Raw genomic sequence first — 19,861 nt, forward strand, 5'->3', positions numbered from 1 at the left:
AGCAATGCTGCTAGGACTACTGGGAAATGTAGTCCAGCAGAAAGCAAAGGTATCAGGGTGAAGTCAGATTCACACTGAAACTTTGTTGGCACAGGACGTGCAGGACGTGGGCGTTTGTACGGGACATAGCGCTCTGTGTTTGACTGGAATTCACTGACATTATTGAAGCAACCCTTCAACACACCTCCATCTTTACTTCTCCTGGCTCCACCCCCTCACACCTGCCTCACTGCACCACGTCCCTGCGAGTGTAAAACCTCGCCTGCCTCCATTATCGCTGCCACTCCAATGTGGGATCAAGTACTTGTACTTATGCTGAAGTACTTGAAGAGATGGAACAAGTACTAAAGAAACGTTTCAGCTCGCGGTACCTGTAGTAATGAAGCAGCCCTTCGAACCACTTCCATCTTTACCTTTCTTGGCTCCGCCCCCGCCCACCTCACACCTGACCCCTCGTTGACCTTCCAGCCATCGCTGTCATAATACCCCGCCTGCCTCCATTAACCTCGCAACACCCGCTTCTGTATTGGTTTCACTTCAGTATCCCCAGCCGGTTGCCGCTAACCCCCACCAATATCACCACTCCGCCATCTTTTAACACCCCGCCCCTCTGCGTTAACACCACCCCTCCATGGTAACACCTTAATCCCGCCCTCGCTCCGCTGCCGCGGCGTGCAGAAATATGTTTCAAATGCCGCTGTAATCCTTGGAGGAGAAGAAGAAGAGAGAGAACACTCCATGCTGGAGGATTCCTCTCCTCCCCCCCGCCGCTTGCCGATCCCTCGCTCCCTCTCCTCATCTCTCAGGGATTATCTCCCCGCTGCAGCCGGGACTTCTGGGAAATATTAGAAAAGTGGGGGAGGCACCTCCCCCAGCGCTCCCTGTCTGTCTCTACCTCTCTCCGGCCCTCATATGACAGCTGCTGCCGCTGTTTATTGAGTTAATATCAGGTAATCACAGGTTATTAAAGCTCACCTGGATGAGCTGGACTCCACACACAGGAAGGTTGTCGGTTTGATTCCCTCAGGCAGAGTCCTCTTTAAAGGACCATTCCACATGTTTTAAACATGTCTGAGTTCATTTACTAAAGGACGCGGACAGTTGGAGTCACCTGTCGCTGGGCAGATTAGATTCTGTCAATTAAAGTAAAGATTCTGTGATTTGAGAATAATTTGAATTGATTGGTCTTCATTTTAATCCTCACATCCACTGAAATAAAAATACAAATAATTTAATGATTAATTGTTAATACAGCAACAAAATAAAATGACTAAATGTTTGAAAGATTGTAGTGATGATGAGACACGAAGGCTGAACCCAGAACTAATTATTATTTTTAAAAATCCATATCCGTCTTTATCTTTCACAGTAATTTACTGTTTCTCTTAATCTTAGTGATTTGTTTAATCTTAAAATTTCATTTGATTTAAAACCTGAAAAATAACCAAGAAATGTCTGAGCTGCAAACAGAATCTATTTGAATTCATAAAGACCTAAATAAACAATAATTAGTCCCGTCAGAATGTTTTCAGTGGTCAGTGATGTTCATGAAATCCTTCATTTTCTGAGCATCGACAGCACGTCTGCATTATTAACGCTGGAGGAAGCAGACAGGAACGTTACACACACACAGACATGGAGAACACTGTGTGTGGTGTTTTTTAATTGGCTTTGTGGGCAGAGGTGGGCGGAGTCTGATTCTTTGTCATCAGCAGATCAGAATAAAGATTCGCTCCAATAATCATCTTGAATTACATCAGTACTGATATTCATATGCAGTAACGACCCCTGCAGCAGCAAACTGATGCGGGTTCTGCAGGGTCCTCGTTGAATCTCAGACCTGCTGAGTCCGGATCAGATCGGAATGCAGACATATCTGATGACATCATGTTAGTGTTTCTGTGCAGTGACATCACTCTTTAGAAGCTGTTTGGCCTTTTCGCTTAAAAATGACAAAAATTATTGTTTAATTACCAAAATAGCTTCTGATGAATTCTTGTGACACTTGACCCTGACAAATGTACACAGTGAAGAGCAGAACAGTGAAGAACAGAACAGTGAAGAACAGAACAGTGAGGAACAGAGAACAGTGAAGAACAGAACAGTGAAGAACAGAACAGTGAGGAACAGAGAACAGTGAGGAACAGAACAGTGAGGAACAGAGAACAGTGAAGAACAGAACAGTGAGGAACAGAGAACAGTGAGGAACAGAGACCAGTGAAGAACAGAACAGTGAGGAACAGAGAACAGTGAGGAACAGAACAGTGAGGAACAGAGAACAGTGAAGAACAGAACAGTGAGGAACAGAGAACAGTGAGGAACAGAGACCAGTGAAGAACAGAACAGTGAGGAACAGAACAGTGAGGAACAGAACAGTGAGGAACAGAGAACAGTGAAGAACAGAACAGTGAGGAACAGAACAGTGAGGAACAGAGAACAGTGAAGAACAGAACAGTGAGGAACAGAGAACAGTGAGGAACAGAACAGTGAGGAACAGAGAACAGTGAAGAACAGAACAGTGAGGAACAGAGAACAGTGAGGAACAGAACAGTGAGGAACAGAGAACAGTGAAGAACAGAACAGTGAGGAACAGAACAGTGAGGAACAGAGAACAGTGAGGAACAGAACAGTGAGGAACAGAGAACAGGGAAGAACAGAACAGTGAGGAACAGAGAACAGTGAAGAACAGAGAACAGTGAAGAACAGAACAGTGAAGAACAGAACAGTGAGGAACAGAGAACAGTGAAGAACAGAACAGTGAGGAACAGAGAACAGTGAAGAACAGAGAACAGTGAGGAACAGAACAGTGAGGAACAGAGAACAGTGAAGAACAGAACAGTGAAGAACAGAACAGTGAGGAACAGAGAACAGTGAGGAACAGAGAACAGTGAAGAACAGAACAGTGAAGAACAGAACAGTGAGGAACAGAGAACAGTGAGGAACAGAACAGTGAGGAACAGAGAACAGTGAAGAACAGATAACAGTGAGGAACAGAGAACAGTGAAGAACAGAACAGTGAAGAACAGAGAACAGTGAAGAACAGAACAGTGAGGAACAGAGAACAGTGAAGAACAGAGAACAGTGAGGAACAGAACAGTGAGGAACAGAGAACAGTGAAGAACAGAACAGTGAAGAACAGAACAGTGAGGAACAGAACAGTGAGGAACAGAGAACAGTGAGGAACAGAGAACAGTGAGGAACAGAACAGTGAGGAACAGAGAACAGTGAGGAACAGAGAACATAAGAAACAGAGCAGAAAGGCAAACAAAAACAAAGGCTCTCTATCCAGGAAGCTGAGCTGCTCATCAATGAAACCAACCAATGAGCTCCAGCAGTCAGCAGGTGTGACTTCCTGTCTCTGCAGGTGATCGTGTGTTTGTGAGGATGTTTAGTGTGAACAGTTTCTGTGAATGATCAGCTGATCAGATCAATGAATCCAGTTTGTGTCTCTTCGCAGTGTAAACTGTTGGAACAGGATCTGATTCAGGAGAGAGAGCAGAGGGCGAGTAAGGTAAACACACACACTCTCTCTCTTTCTCTCTCCCATACAAACTCGTGGTCTGTGTTGAATGATGATGATGATGGGATGTCGGCTCCATCGTCATGACAACCTGCCGTGGAGACAGTGCAGCTTGTTTGCCAACAACTTGTTATTCAAACAGGGTGTGTGTATAGGTGTGTGTGTGTGTGTGTGTGTGTGTGTGTGAGTGTGTGAGTGTGTGAGTGTGTGTGTGTGTGTGTGTGTGTGTGTGTGTGTGTGTGTGACGTCGGTGAGGGTCCTCACAAGTATAGAAAGTATGAGATCTGAAGTGCTGAAGTATGAAATCATACCAGTGTAACAGTTTCTGGTCCATCTGTATCTGTTACATGATGTATTTCTGAGGTTTGGACGTGTTTGTTCCAGGACGTGAGATATTCTTATAATTCCTGGTATCAACTCAGTCAGTTCATTATTAATTTATTTATTAATAAACTTATTTATTTATTTATTCTGTAATTCGATTATTCCGTCATGAGCTGGTGTTGAACTTCAGTTCTGTTGTTCAGCCTGGTTTCAGATTCTCAGTAGAATCAGTAAAATCTTCAGTAGAATCTGTTGTTTTGTTCTTCGTCCTCTCTGCTGTCTCCTTCCTGCAGCTCTGTCTGTTGTCTTCTGCTGAAATATATTAAATTTTGTTATTAATGTTGCACTCACTCTTTTTTTTCTCCGTGAAGTCTGTTAATTAGGCTGGAGGGCTCTGAGGGGATTAGAGCCTGGAGAGGTTTTTAATTTCCAACAGAAACACCAACAGCTGCTGTTAAATTAACCGACAGACTGTCAGAGAGCCGCCAAAACACCAAACTGAACCAGAAACCAGAGCTTTAAACCAGAACTTTATACGAGAGCTTTAAACCTGAGTTTTACACCACTGCTTCGAAGCAGAGCTTTAAACCAGAACTTTACACCAGAGTACACTACACCTTTCAAACAGAGCTTTACACCAGAGCTTTAAGCCAGACTTTTAAACCAGCATTTTCAACAGAACTTTAAACCAGAGCGTTTAACCAGAACATTAAACCTTAGCTTGACACCAGAGCTGTAAGACAGAGCTTTAAACCAGAACTTTACACCAGAACCTTAAACCAGAGCTTGAGACCAGAATTTAAACCAGAACTTTAAATTGGACCTTTAAATCAGCACTGGGTTGCACCAGCTAGTTCAAACGTAGCCTAGTTTGAAAGTGATTTTGAACCTGGTTTACATGCTGCTCACATTTTAAGGGTTGTACCTGAAATAGTTTGAATGTAGACATAAATTGCGACTATAATCTAATACGTCGCCTGTAGTCGTGTTAAGTCCTCTGTGAAATAGCATTTAGATTTTGGTGGGATAACTTGGAGGATGAGGAGGAGTGAATTAAACCGGCTGTGCTTCGTGATAGTACACAAACTACTCCTAACATTTAGCGAACTAACCTTAATAAAGTATTATACACTGTTATGGCTAGCAAAGTTTGTAGGTTGACTAAATTAGACAGTAATATTGAAGTGTTGGCATGCAGAGTTAGTTGTGTTGAGTTTCACAGGAAGTTAAACAGGAAGTGATGCCATGACTCCTTCTATAAACTTCTATACACTTTCATCATGTGACGTCTGCTGCTTGCTGGAAGGACAGACTGACAGAAATTAACAAATCAAATACCAAACACTCAGACTTCAATCGGCTGTCAGCTGACTGGGGGGCTGAATCTGGGGGCTAATTTGTTGTGAACTGCCCCTTTAACTCCTCATGTTAAAGGTCAGAGTAGTTTCCTTTCATTAACTACTCTCCTCCCGTCCTCCTCACCCCTCTGCACCTTTCACCTCCCATCATCCTGTTCCTCCTCTATGCTAATTAAAGGTTCCCCTCATTTCCTCCTCACCCATACATCTCTCAGCTCCTCATCCTGACCGACCCCTTCTCTCCCTTCCTCCCCTTCTTTCATTGACTCCTCACAGTTAAAGGTCCAGGACGGTTAGTTTTATTACCTCCTCCCCGTCCTCCCCCTTTAATTGACCTCAGCTCCTCATGTTAAAGGTCAGCTCGGCTTCGCTTCTGCTCACTGATCATCTCATTTGGAAATTATTCTGATTAATTTGTGGAGCGGTTCTTTTGAAGCATCTCCTCCGGCCCTGCTGGAGAAGACACATATTGACTCTCTGGGTTTGGTTTCTCTTTTGATGTCTCACTTTAAACTCACAGACCTTGAGTGCTTTAATTAGCATAGAGGAGGAGGAGGAGGTCAGGATCAGGTCTATAATCCCTGCTGGAGTCGACCTCCACACTGTTTGACCAGAGAAACAGTGTGAGGTTCCCCGACCTGTAACTGTCAGCCCGCAGGTTCAGGCCCTGCAGCAGCAGCTCTGTGAGCAGGAGGTGAGAATAGGTGAGGAGGCAAGAGATGAGGAGGCACAAGGTGATTGTGGCTTTCTTCTACAGAGCTGTAGCACCGAAGCGACTGACAGACAGCAGAAGGGTCACTGAGGAAAACATTTGATCAATACTGTGATGTTTGATCAATACTGTGATGTTTGATCAATAATGTGATGTTTGATCAATACTGTGATGTTTGATCAATACTGTGATGTTTGATCAGTACTGTGATGTTTGATCAATACTGTGATGTTTGATCAATAATGTGATGTTTGATCAATACTGTGATGTTTGATCATCACTGATGTTTGATCAATACTGTGATGTTTGATCAATACTGTGATGTTTGATCAGTACTGTGATGTTTGATCAGTACTGTGATGTTTGATCGTCACTGTGATGTTTGATCAGTACTGTGATGTTTGATCAGTACTGTGATGTTTGATCGTCACTGTGATGTTTGATCAGTACTGTGATGTTTGATCAATACTGTGATGTTTGATCAATACTGTGATGTTTGATCAATACTGTGATGTTTGATCAGTACTGTGATGTTTGATCAATACTGTGATGTTTGATCAGTGCTGTGATGTTTGATCAATACTGTGATGTTTGATCATCACTGTGATGTTTGATCAGTACTGTGATGTTTGATCAATAATGTGATATTTGATCAGTACTGTGATGTTTGATCATCACTGTGATGTTTGATCAATAATGTGATGTTTGATCAATACTGTGATGTTTGATCAATACTGTGATGTTTTGATCAATACTGTGATGTTTGATCAATACTGTGATGTTTGATCAATAATGTGATGTTTGATCAGCACTGTGATGTTTGATCAGCACTGTGATGTTTGATCAATACTGTGATGTTCGATTGTCACTGTGATGTTTGATCAATACTGTGAAGTTTGATCAATACTGTGATGTTCGATTGTCACTGTGATGTTTGATCAATACTGTGATGTTTGATCAATACTGTGATGTTTTGATCAATACTGTGATGTTTGATCAATACTGTGATGTTTGATCATCACTGTGATGTTTGATCAATACTGTGATGTTTTGATCAATACTGTGATGTTTGATCAGTACTGTGATGTTTGATCAATACTGTGATGTTTGATCAATACTGTGATGTTTGATCAATACTGTGATGTTTGATCAATACTGTGATGTTTGATCATCACATATTCTCTAATCAGCATTATCAATAATTTACTGAACCCAGAAATCCCACCGTTAAACTGCACCTGCTGAGCGCTTTCATTCCCAGAATGCACCTGGAGGTTCGGTCTGGGAGCTGACTGTGAAGGCGTGCTGATCAAATTGAAATCACATTATGAAGTATGTTGTTTGTTAATTAGTCAGTTAGTTAAGTAATCCTTAATTTAAACAGCCAGTCTGACTAAGATCAAGGTCTGATCCATGGATTAGTTCTGACAAACATGTGTGACTTTAAGGTTTTAAATCTTCTCTATCAACGTACAGCATGATTGACAGGGCTGATACGCAGTTAGAGCGAACCTTTACCACCTGATAAATGGCTGTACTTCATCATCATCATCATCATCATCATCATCACAGAGGATTTGTTCTGCTGTGATACTGCTGATGTGAATTCAAAAGAGAGGACTGTCAGGAGATCGATGTGATTGATTGTGAGTTTTATCCAATCAGGAGCTGCCGAGGCTTCATGGGGAGAGAGGCGGAGCTCTAGAGGACAGGCATTGGCTGGAGGCGGAGCTACCAGTGCTAAAAACCAGTCACAGGTGAGACTATTTAACAGCTTTATTGTCTGACATCAGGGCGCTATGAGCGTGAAGCAGAAGTTGAGTCCGGACCAATAAACCATGAGCTGAAAGTGACCATGAAGAGAGCGCCAGGTTCAGCTTGTGATTCTCCAACACTCTGTCATTTACACATCAATACTGTAAATATATTGTTATTGTAATCAGATTATTACACTGACCACAACAGCCACAGTGACACAATCATCAAAGTGATTCAATTCAGTTCAGTTTTATTCATACAGCGCCAAATCACAACCAAAGTTCTCTCAGGACTCTTTCCATATAGAGCCGAAACAGACCAAACTTTATCTACAGAGACCCAAAAGATCCATCATGAGCAAACACCTGGAGAGAGCGGCGAGGAAAAACTTCCTTTTAGCAGCTATTGATCTGATAATAATGCTAGTTCAGCTAATAGTAATAAAAGTTGCAGTGGATGTCCGGCAGGTGAACTCAGTAGTCCAGGTTCAGCCGCTCTCCTTTCAGACCTGCGAGACGAGAAAACACAAAGACTCGGGGGAAGAAGCCAAGTCAGTAACATGTCTTGATAGGACAGGAGCGCAGACAGATGTTAGAGGGAGAGAAGAACAGAGGAGGTTTGGGTGTCATTGGAAGTCCCTCTGCAGTCTAATCCTATGGCAGCATAGCTAGGGGCTGGTCCAAGGCAAGCCTGAGCCGGCCCTAACTGTAAGCTTATAATAATAATAGTAACAGGGTGCTATGAGCTCTTTAAGATAAGATGGTGCCTGACCATTTAATGCTTTGTAAGGAGAAGGATTTTAAATTCTATTCAGGATTTTACAGAGAGCCAGTGCAGAGCGGCTAACATCGGAGAAATATGGTCTCTTTTCCTGGTTTTTGTCAGAACACGTGCCGCAGCATTCTGGATTAGCTGGAGAGTATTTAGCAACGAATTGGGACAGCCTGATAGTAAGGAACCGCAATAATCCAGCCTGGAAGTAACACACGCGTAGACTAGGAAGGAAGAACTTTAAATTAAAAACTAATTTATATGAATAAAAATGCTGTATACACTCATTTATTAATAAAGGACATTTTTCTTTCTTCCTTCCTTTTTTTAAATATTGCTATTAATATCGTATCGTGGACTTAATACTGACGTATTATCATACCGTGATTTTACTTCCCAAGCTTCAACTGTTGCTTCTGGAGACTAATTCTAGAGGTCTGAGGACTAGTTGTAGAGATCAGGGCACTGTTTGTAGAGGTCTGAGGACGAGCTGCGAAGGTATGTGGACTAGCTGCAGGGATGTGAGGACAAACTGCAGAGGTCTGATGCTAGATGTAGAGATCTGGGGAGTAGATGTAGAGGTCTGGGGAGTAGATGTAGAGGTCTGGGGACTAGATGTAGAGATCTGGGGAGTAGATGTAGAGGTCTGGGGATGTGCCGGTGTGGCCTGGTTACCTATGTAACCTGAACTCTCTGACTAAACTGTGGGCATTCAGACAAGCTGAGGATCTGAATATATTCGGCTGCTGGATAAATATATTCACACAAACTCTCTCTGTGCGTGCGTGCGTGCGTGCATGCGTGCGTGCGTCCTAGATGTAGAGGTCTGGGGAGTAGATGTAGAGGTCTGGGGAGTAGATGTAGAGGTCTGGGGACTAGATGTAGAGGTCTGGGGACTAGATGCAGAGGTCTGGGGACTAGATGCAGAGGTCTGGGGAGTAGATATAGAGGTCTGGGGACTAGATGTAGAGGTCTGGGGAGTAGATGTAGAGGTCTGGGGCTAGAAGCAGAGGTCAGGGTGATATTGATTATGAAATGACTGATGTAGTCATTTCTTCCAGCCAACGGAATATTGCAGGACTTATGGAGGTTGACGCACAGTCATGTCCTCATACTGTCAACATCAATGTCCCAATTTTCACAATGAATTAAAGGCCGAGTTCACCAAAAGTACAAAGATAGTCTGTTTTCCCTCCAGCAGCATCTGTCCACTCGCAGAGTTTTTGTTTCATGTTTCTTGGACTATGAAACAGGATTTGTGGTTATCAAGGTGACTTCAGGTTTAACCCAGTGTTGTCAGGGTTACGAAGATGGTTCACTTCTTACTGGAGTAAATCTCCATGGTAACTTATGCGGCACACCTAATCTGCTTCGGAGCAGGGTTAGGGTTAGGGTTAGAGATGTTATGTTAGAGATAATCAATCAACACAACATTGTTTGAGTTGGTATACTTCATGAGTTTGATTAATTTTACGCTGACAAGAAGTCAAGTTGCATTCAGCAGAATTTTATTCCTGCAGTTTGAAGAACAGTCAACATTTAGAGCCTGATGTTTTTTTGCGATCCACTTACAGGAAAATAACTGAGAGGTAAATAAATATATGGAAAAAGGAAAATAATATTTAAGGTCAGCAGATTTACAGTCCAGAGGTTACTACAGGGCATGTGCCGGTGTGGCCTGGTTACCTATGTAACCTGAACTCTCTGACTAACCTGTGGGCATTCAGACAAGCTGAGAATCTGAATATCTTCGGCTGCTGGATAAATATATTCACACAAACTCTCTCTGTGCGTGCGTGCGTGCGTGCGTGCGTGCGTGCGTGCGTGCGTGCGTGCGTGCGTGCGTGCGTGCGTGTGTTTGCTCAGAGGATTCCTCCTCCTTTCCTTTGTGTTTGGTTTTGACCAATCAGATGAAAGAGAGAGAGGTAAACACAGACTGAAGGTTTAATACAAACATCACAGGGCGCTGTGTGTGTGTGTGTGTGTGTGTGTGTGTGTGTGTGTGTGTGTGTGTGTGTGTGTGTGTGTGTGTGTTTGACCTCATTTGCCAAAAGCATCTTGAAGCTGAAATAATTTGAATAACTTTATTGATACAGAATGTGACACACAGACCTGCAACACAAAATGATTAAAACAGGAATAAAAACACATTCAGCCGAACAAAAACAATAAATCAGGTGTTTGATATGAGTAACTATAAAATATCAAGAACAGTGAAGGGTTGTTCCAAAGTAAAAGCCTGATTAAAAAGGCTATTATTTACACTTCCTGTTGGAAATTCAAGCCTGAGCGTCCTAAACCTCTAACATTGAGTGTATGCTGATACACATCTCTGTACCCTCATCGTACGGGAGCACCGTTCATTCTGCGGCTGCAGTAAACCGACGTGACGAGGTCGGCTAACGAATCACCAACAAAATGTTCCGTTCATGTAAAACGGCCGTAAAGCTCTGCAGCAGAGCAGTCATGTTAGAAGTGAGTCGTGCTGTTTGTCCACGCTGTCCAAACTGTGAGTCTCCATACATCATCAGGATTGATGCTGAACGCCTGCAGAGGCGCAGGCGGGGGGGAAATCAGCAGGTGGGGGGGAGGTCTGGATTTTGGCTTTATTTCCATGTTTTTTGGAAAGTAAAAACTCATTTCTCATGTTGTTGCTCTTCATTTGGCGTGCGTGGGTGCGCTTGGTTTTTTAAAAAGTCCTATTTTACAAACACGAGTCTGATCATAATTAGAACATAAAAACATTACAGAATGAAGTCTTCACTGAGGTCTTCATTCATTAAACTCATTTCAACCCTGGTGAAGTTAAAGGATCTGGTCTGCAACAGTCAGCCGGACTGAGGGCTCCTCAGGGGGGCGCCGGAGAGTTGAAGGAGGCAGAGATTCTGCAGGAGGTGAATCAGAGTGAAAACTCCTCAGAATCAGTCAGATGTGAACATACAGACATGAAACACATGTTGATCTGATTCAGTGTGACATCACTTCCTGTGGAGATCATTGTTTCTGATGATCCAGAACAAACCTCCAGGAATCCACTGAGAAACCAGAGAAGAAGACTCTGCAGGACTGAGAATCATCAGTATCACAGTGATTCAGTCTGCGCATCCATGAGTCCACTGCTAACAGGAGCAGCTAACAGCTAACTCAGCATGTTAATGGAAAGAGGAAACAGGTTGTAGAGAACAGCAGCACCTGCCTGCAGCTGACATCACAACAACATGTGAGGAGCTTCACAGGCTCTCGCTCTCCTGATGGCTCTAATGCTTTCTGTCATCATACTGGTTCATGAATGGGCCTGAATGTTGTTTCACATCCTCCTCACACAAAAGACAGTGTGAACACTAGACACCAGAAACATTTTGCCCAGTATCTGGAAATCATGGGCGAGTGCTTCCTACGAAATATGAGCCCAGTCAGCTTCATTGATTTCTGTAAAAATCTGCTTATTCTGAATGTGATGCAGCAACACGTTTCAAACACGTTGTGACAGGAGCAGCTAAAGACTGGGAAAGATGTGGAACGCTCCAAAAACACCTGTTTGGATCATTCCACAGGTAAACAGGCTGATTGATAACAGGTGATAGCATCATGATTGAAAGGTCCCTGTTGGATCTCAGCTGATTTCTGTCTGGATCTGGATCTGGATCTCCTGTAGATCTGGATCTGGATCTCCTGTAGATCCGGATCTGGATCTCCTGTAGATCCAGAACAGCTGTGGCTCTGACCAAACATCTGTTTGACTAAAACTTCATTCGATGCAGGTCAGGAACAAGACTGACCCTCCGCTGACCTTTGACCTGCTGTTTGTAGGTTTAGGAGCTCAGTGCCCCCCCCCCCCCCAGCTCGGTTGGTGAGCTCCTCTCTCCTCCTCGACCTCTCCAGCTGAGTCTGAGGTTGAGGACCCCCCCCTGGTCTAGACCTGCTGTATGTAAGAAGTGCTTTGGCATTTTAGAAACTACATGGGGGGGTCGAGAATCAACCGAAGAATGAAGAAATAAAATAATCGTGTTAGCTGTGAATCGTCAGCGGGCAGAAACCAGTCTGAGGTGAAGTCGGTTAAACTGGGTGAACTGGGAAATGTGTCCTTTGTTCTGTCCTCTGCTGTCTGTTCCAGCCCTGTTTACCTTTAATTAACCTGAAGCCTGCTCAGAAGCTATCAATATCACGGCTGATTGATTAACTATCAGCTCCATCGCAGTGAGGAGGTCACCCCCCCCCCCAGCAAAGGTTTAATATGTCCTGATGCCCATCACTGTGCCATTCAGCTGAAAACTTTATTTAAATGTACTGACAACAACATTAATGTCGGTGCTGAGTCAAAGATTCAATCTCAGACTTGGAATTCATCATTTCATACTTTTGAACACATTTCACTCACATCCATTGTGACTTAAGATAAGGTAAGATAAGGTAAGATAAGGGTCAGGGTCTCATCTCCTCTCAGGTCTAAATGTAATATTTGAAGTTTAAACACACAGAAACTTCATCAGTATGTTCCCGGCTGGTAAAGATCCCTCTTCCTTCAGGCTTTAACGCTTCGTAACTCTCTCTTCTGCTGATTGGCTGCTCAGCTGATGATGTAATACAAGTTGGTGGTAAGTTAGAGATGCTGAAGACGACTATGATGCGTAAAGAGTGTTTATGTGACATGCCGCTGATGATGATGATGATGATGATGATGATGATGAGCAGTGATCGCAGGTTAGTCAGACATGTGTGCATTGCGACCCCTCTGACTGACTGACAGGCGTCACTCTTTCAGTGGGTCTGAACTAATAGACTGAAACGACAGAAAACAAAGTAGTAAGCCTCTCCTCTTCCTCCTCCTCCTCCTCCTCCTCCTCCTCCTGTCTCAGCTCTCAGGACCTCCTCGCCCCCCCTCCCTCGCTGCCCAGTGATGGCGTCTCTCCTGCAGGTTCGCTGGTGGCAGACCATCAGGCCCCGCCGCTGCTGGTCCAGGTGCAGCAGCTGTGGAAGGAGAAGCAGAGCATGGAGGCGGAGCTTCAGCGCTGTCAGGAGGCGGAGCGAGAGGCCGGCGAGAGAGTCCGCAGGTTAGATTCTACCTTGATAACACAACTCCGTGGGTCTGTTTTTTCTGGTTCGATCCAGTGAAGGCACATTTTAACACTGATGTTTCCAAGAATAATGTTCCTCCATCTTTGTGTGAGCAGTTTTTGTTCCTGTTTAACATGTTTAACAGAGACACCTCCAGTGGTTTTCAGCTCTGGACGTGTTGTCAGTCACGTCGACTCTACGTAAAGAATCAGAAAGTGGAAGAGAGCGGCTCGTAGAAAACAAGCTTTAATACATTTCAGTCAAACTTAAAGTGCAGAACAAGGCTTTTTTTTTGATAATCAGTATCCTCACAAACACACACACGCAGGGAGGGGGGTGATGACATCACACTGAGGCTAAAGAGCCTCAAGGCCTTTGATTGGCTGATGATGAGCCAGGTGACGTCACTGTGTCAGTTTTGTCTTGGTGGTTTTATTTCATCAGTGGAACGTAGGAAATACAGGAAGCATCAGATGTATGAACAGTTCTGCTTTCTGCTCTCAGTAATGATTTTATTAACCGTCCCTGAAGTCCACACTGAAGAGTGAAAACGCTGTTCTGATTGTAAAACAGCTGACTCTGGTCTGTGAAGTCAGATCTTTGCTGCAGAAAGTGATGCAGTCGTTGTTGTAGCTCAGTCTGTACTTCTGTCACACAGTTCTTGGTTGTTTAAGGAGATTTTTAGGTTGTTTTAGCATGAAATCATTTAAATTTGTATCTGATGTGACACGTTGTGTTCAAACAGTCTGTGTGTGTTAATGCCAAGGCCGCAGTGACCCCCCCCGGACAGGATGTTTGATACGATCTGTCCTAAGAGGGAGAGTCCAGGGTTCAAATTTCAATGTAAATGTAATATCATGGACTTCATTTAATATTCATCATTTATCTTCAGTGATTCTCGGTCATGTCGGCAGAACGCAGCCTGGACTGCGGGTTCAGAGACAAATCTGAGGAGTCATGAGGTTTGGATGTATTTTTAATTTTCTTTGTTTTCTTATTGGCTGCTTTGTGCCTCCAGAGGTCTTGAGTCGACCCTCTGGCCTCACCAGCCACAACCTGTTTTTATGGTCACAAGCTGAAAAGGAGAGAGAGGATCTGAGGGCCGACGCCGTTTTCCCCGTCACCACAAACTTGTTGCTGCTCGCATGTTGCCGCGGCCACCAGAGACTCTGGGATGTGTTCAAAGACCGGCTAAGCGCGTGGGACTAAAGAGATTTGGTTTGATGATTCATATTCAGTGGACATCGATGCGAGCGTCTCTGCTGCCGAGTTGATCGGAAAGAATTAATCCTTCAGATTTCGTCTCGTACAGGATGACGGTCGGATGCTGAATAACGTGACTTCTTCTGCTGCTTCTCATCTCATCAGTGTGAAGATGAAGGGATGAGATTCATGATGAAAACAGCTTAAGTCGTCCGTCTGCGTCCCGCGCCGTCCTCCTGGGCTCAAACCCGCCGCTCTAATTTGGCTGCCAGCGGGGGGGGCGGCCGGCTCTGAAGAGCCTCCCAAGTTTCTGAATAGTGGAGCGAGGAATATTTGCTCTCTGGAGGGGAGGGGGTGATAGAAATCTGGTGGTTATTAGAGATGGGAAGTTTAATTTGGTTTGGAGAGAGAGCGAGAAAGAGAGCATCAACGAGTGTTCGAAAGTCATCCAGGGTCAATTTTCCAACTCCTCCCTCCTTCATTTCAGCTTCATCTCAATTTCCTGCTTTTCCTTTTTCTCTCTCTGCACTCAGGCTGTTAATATTCTCTGTGTTAGTCAGAGAAATCTACAGACTTCACCCACAATCCACCGTGTGAAATGTCTTCACTGGAGTCTAAACCTGGTCACTACAGGAGAACAATTCAAATGTACAAAAGTAGCCGCTGCAGGCAGAAGCGTGGTTTAAATGTCATCACTGTGGGCAGGAACTATGTCACTTTGGTAGAAATTTCATGACTCTGTAAAGAAACTTGTCACTGCATGTATGAATGTAACATTATGTAACAATGTGTAACAAACAACTGTCTTCACGAAAGACTGCAGGTATGAACTACGTCCCTGCAAGTGAAAACTTTAGCCACTACGGGTAGAAACGTCCACAGTTCATTTAGAGACATGACCACTGCAGGAAGAGACATGACCACTGCAGGTAGAGACATGGTCACTGCAGGAAGAGACATGGTCACTGCAGGAAGAGACATGGTCACTGCAGAAAGAGACATGACCACTGCAGGTAGAGACATGGTCACTGCAGAAAGAGACATGGTCACTGCAGGTAGAGACATGGTCACTGCAGAAAGAGACATGACCACTGCAGGAAGAGACATGACCACTGCAGGTAGAGACATGACCACTGCAGGAAGAGACATGACCACTGCAGGTAGAGACATGGTCACTGCAGAAAGAGACATGACCACTGCAGATAGAGACATGACCACTGCAGAAAGAGACATGGTCACTGCAGAAAGAGACATGACCACTGCAGGAAGAGACATGACCACTGCAGGAAGAGACATGGTCACTGCAGGTAGAGACATGACCACTGCAGGAAGAGACATGGTCACTGCAGGTAGAGACATGACCACTGCAGATAGAGACATGACCACTGCAGGAAGAGACATGACCACTGCAGGTAGAGACATGGTCACTGCAGGTAGAGACATGGTCACTGCAGGAAGAGACATGACCACTGCAGATAGAGACATGACCACTGCAGGTAGAGACATGGTCACTGCAGAAAGAGACATGACCACTGCAGGAAGAGACATGACCACTGCAGGAAGAGACATGGTCACTGCAGGTAGAGACATGGTCACTGCAGAAAGAGACATGACCACTGCAGATAGAGACATGACCACTGCAGAAAGAGACATGACCACTGCAGGTAGAGACATGGTCACTGCAGGAAGAGACATGGTCACTGCAGGAAGAGACATGACCACTGCAGGAAGAGACATGGTCACTGCAGGTAGAGACATGGTCACTGCAGGTAGAGACATGACCACTGCAGGAAGAGACATGGTCACTGCAGGTACAGATGACCACTGCAGATAGAGACATGGTCACTGCAGGTAGAGACATGGTCACTGCAGAAAGAGACATGACCACTGCAGATAGAGACATGACCACTGCAGATAGAGACATGACCACTGCAGGTAGAGACATGGTCACTGCAGGAAGAGACATGACCACTGCAGAAAGAGACATGATCACTGCAGATAGAGACATGGTCACTGCAGGAAGAGACATGGTCCCTGCAGAAAGAGACATGACCACTGCAGGAAGAGACATGGTCACTGCAGGTAGAGATGATGAGAGGGCTGATGAAGTGCTGGTTGCAGGTCTTCAGGGCTGGTAGGAATGTGGTCGCTGGGGGCGAAGACACGAGCTCATTGAGCTCCTCCACTCTGTCAGAGTGTTTCAGTGGCCCCCCCTCCCCCATCAATCACTCCTCTGTCCTGTCAGTATGTTTGCTTTCTTACCCCTTCCTCCCCCATTCCTCCCCCAGACACCAGGTCCTGCAGGGTTGTTGGAATAATATTTTACTGACAGACTAATGATTCTTCCTCCTCCTCCTCCTCCTCAGGTTGGAGCGTCTGGTTGAGGTTTTGAGGAAGAAAGTCGGGACAGGGAGGCTCCGAGCTGTCATCTGATCTCCTCTCACTTCTATTTTACATTTTCTGCGTCCTTTCTGCAAACTGATTGCTGATAATCTGATGATCTGTTTTTCTATTTTCTTCTTATTTTTTCTGTTTTGACTGTTTATAAACATTTTATTTCATATATTTCTGCTGTGACCAGCCTACGAAGGATTCTCTGATACTCTTTTTCCAACTTTTTTGATGTTTAGCATCTTAAACTTTTATAAAAAACAAAAAAAGTTGTTTTTTCCTTCATGTTTACATTCTGGTTTAATAATGAAATATTTTTAATGAGCTCTTTGAAATTATTCTCGGACGTTAAAATAATGACATTTTTTTTGTCTTTGCTTTGTTTCTTCTATTTGTAGCATCATGTCTTTATCTGTTAGCATATTCTGTCCTAAACATGATTTTATGGATTGACTGTATTCTTTTTTCTTTATTTGATCAAGACATGAAATAAAATCTCAATCGTACATTTTCATTCATGTTTATTAAGAAGTGTCATAACTGTTGACGATCTGACATGAACTGAAAAAACTGCAGTTTTATTTATATGTATATAATATTTATATATTTACGTGGTTTAATGATGCCTCTTCTGAAAACACTCGTTTTTTATGAGATGCAGGTTTGTTTCAGTGTTTAAGTTTTAATGTTTAATCTCTAAAGCTGCAGTTAATAACTCTGATTATCTGCTGACATCATTCGTGTTTTAATGAGCAGCTTTTACTCGTTACAGGACTGATGAAACTTCTTTTTGGGTCCGATGTTCATCTTGTTTCAGTGTCTCTGCAGTGAAGGTAACCCTCCTCCTCCTCCTCCTCCTCTTCTTCCTCCTCCTCCTCCTCCTCTTCTTCCTCCTCCTCCTCCTCCTCCTCCTCCTCCTCTTCCTCCTCCTCCTCCTCCTCCTCTTCTTCCTCCTCCTCCTCCTCCTCCTCCTCTTCTTCCTCCTCCTCCTCCTCCTCCTCTTCTTCCTCCTCCTCCTCCTCTTCCTCCTCTTCTTCCTCCTCCTCCTCTTCTTCCTCCTCCTCCTCCTCCTCCTCTTCTTCCTCCTCCTCCTCTTCTTCCTCCTCCTCCTCCTCCTCTTCTTCCTCCTCCTCCTCCTCCTCCTCCTCTTCCTCCTCCTCCTCCTCCTCCTCCTCTTCTTCCTCCTCCTCCTCTTCTTCCTCCTCCTCCTCCTCCTCCTCGTCTCTTTGGCTCTAATTGAAGATCAGTCCGCCTTTTAGTTCATCTGTTGATTTAAGGTTTGTCTTTTAAACTCTCCTGTTTCTGCTCAAATTAATTTCTGAGGATCGCGGTGACAAATGTAAAGAAGCTGCTCTGACTTAATGTTCCCGAAAAACTTCAAATTAAAACTTAACTTTGACAACTTTCAACAGCTCGGTCAAACTGACAGTTTAACGGAAAATGACGAATGCTTTCACTGCAACTGACCAGAAATAACTGAACACCAAATAAAAGACGAGTGAACGGCAGAAATAAACTCAGAGCAACACTCACCAGAAAAACAAACGTGTCAACTTTGGAAGCAAAGTTTAAAGATCTTTGAATGTATCTTCAAGATCAGTCACAAAAACCATCAAAGGCTCTGATGAGGCCTGATCCAGGACTGAAGACCAGGAGGACCCTGGTCCAGGAGCTCAGATTGATGCTGCAGAGTTCAAGCAGCAGACACGTCTCAACACCACCTGAAGGAGGAGACTGAGTGAATCAGACCTTTATGCTCCAACTGCAGCAAAGAAACCACGACTGAGGGAGACCGAGAAGAAGACGAGAGCTGCTCAGACCCAGAAACACAAGGACTGGACACTGGATCAGCGGAGACCTGGACTCTGAGATGTTTGATGGACAGAAAGCTCTGGTTTGGTCTCATCTCTGACTTTGTTCCAGGAGTTTTCGGGCTCGTCTCGGTGCTGTTTCACGTCTTTGTTCTGATAACTCGTCTTTTCTCTTCTCGTTCACTGTTAATACACAGACGCTAAACTGTGGAAGCTCACCTGGTTTAAAGCTGTGTGTGTCGACCTGTGTGTGTTTTATCAGGTCAAACATTCGAGAGTCTGTCAACTGTTGATCTGGACATTTGGCTGATTTCACACAAACAGCTGTGAGATGATAAACGTCCCGAACTAAAAGACCTCTGCATCATCGGACATGATCAATCATCAGCTGTGTAACAGAGTATTTTTGCACCGCAGTATTAATACTGTTATTGAGGTAAAAGATCTCAGTGAGAATATGTTGAAAACAGAACTTTTCAAAATGATCTTAAAACAAGCGCAGAGAGGTCAAAGAAGCACCACAGAAGAAGAGGAACTGCTGGTTGTGTGAGTGCTCAGATTATTTGACACGTCACGGTGAGCAGATACAGTCTTAGACAGGACACCATGGATCCCAGTTCACTGAAGGACGTCTGGACTGTGTGGACAGTGTGTCGCACATCCAGGCAGAAATGTAGAAAACGACGAGTCCTGATAAATTCTGTTACTGAAGCTAACGTGAGGAAGACGAGCCCATTTCACTGTTTTCTGTTTAAATACTTTCTATAAACTGCAGTAACAGTACACAGTATAAGTACAAAGACGGATAAAACAGATTGTGCTTCAGTAAATGTACCGACTGTTTGTGTGTGTTTGACTGAACAAACTGCTGAAGCTGCTGTTTTCTGAAGGTTTCACAAAAAGTCACTTTATATTCAAACACACACACATTAAACATACAAGACAACACACACACACT

At 44.1% G+C, this 19,861-nt stretch overlaps 1 protein-coding gene across 2 annotated transcripts in view; it reads left to right on the forward strand.

Annotated features, from left to right (window-relative positions):
• mipol1 (mirror-image polydactyly 1) overlaps window positions 1–17,667 on the forward strand; it is a 51,373-nt gene extending 33,706 nt beyond the window's left edge. The window contains exons 11-14 of one of the 2 annotated variants that reach the window (XM_041953410.1): window positions 3,458–3,511; window positions 7,580–7,671; window positions 13,300–13,494; window positions 17,068–17,659. In XM_041953410.1, the coding sequence (XP_041809344.1) occupies window positions 3,458–3,511; window positions 7,580–7,671; window positions 13,300–13,494; window positions 17,068–17,134 (408 nt within the window). In that variant the 3' untranslated portion in view covers window positions 17,135–17,659. Of the gene's footprint in view, window positions 1–3,457; window positions 3,512–7,579; window positions 7,672–13,299; window positions 13,495–17,067 lie in introns of both variants that reach the window. The other variant, XM_041953411.1, reaches the window with a different exon arrangement.
• The last annotated feature ends 2,194 nt before the right edge of the window (window positions 17,668–19,861 follow it).

Source organism: Chelmon rostratus, chromosome 15, assembly GCF_017976325.1.
Source record: "Chelmon rostratus isolate fCheRos1 chromosome 15, fCheRos1.pri, whole genome shotgun sequence".
NCBI lineage: Eukaryota > Metazoa > Chordata > Actinopteri > Chaetodontiformes > Chaetodontidae > Chelmon > Chelmon rostratus.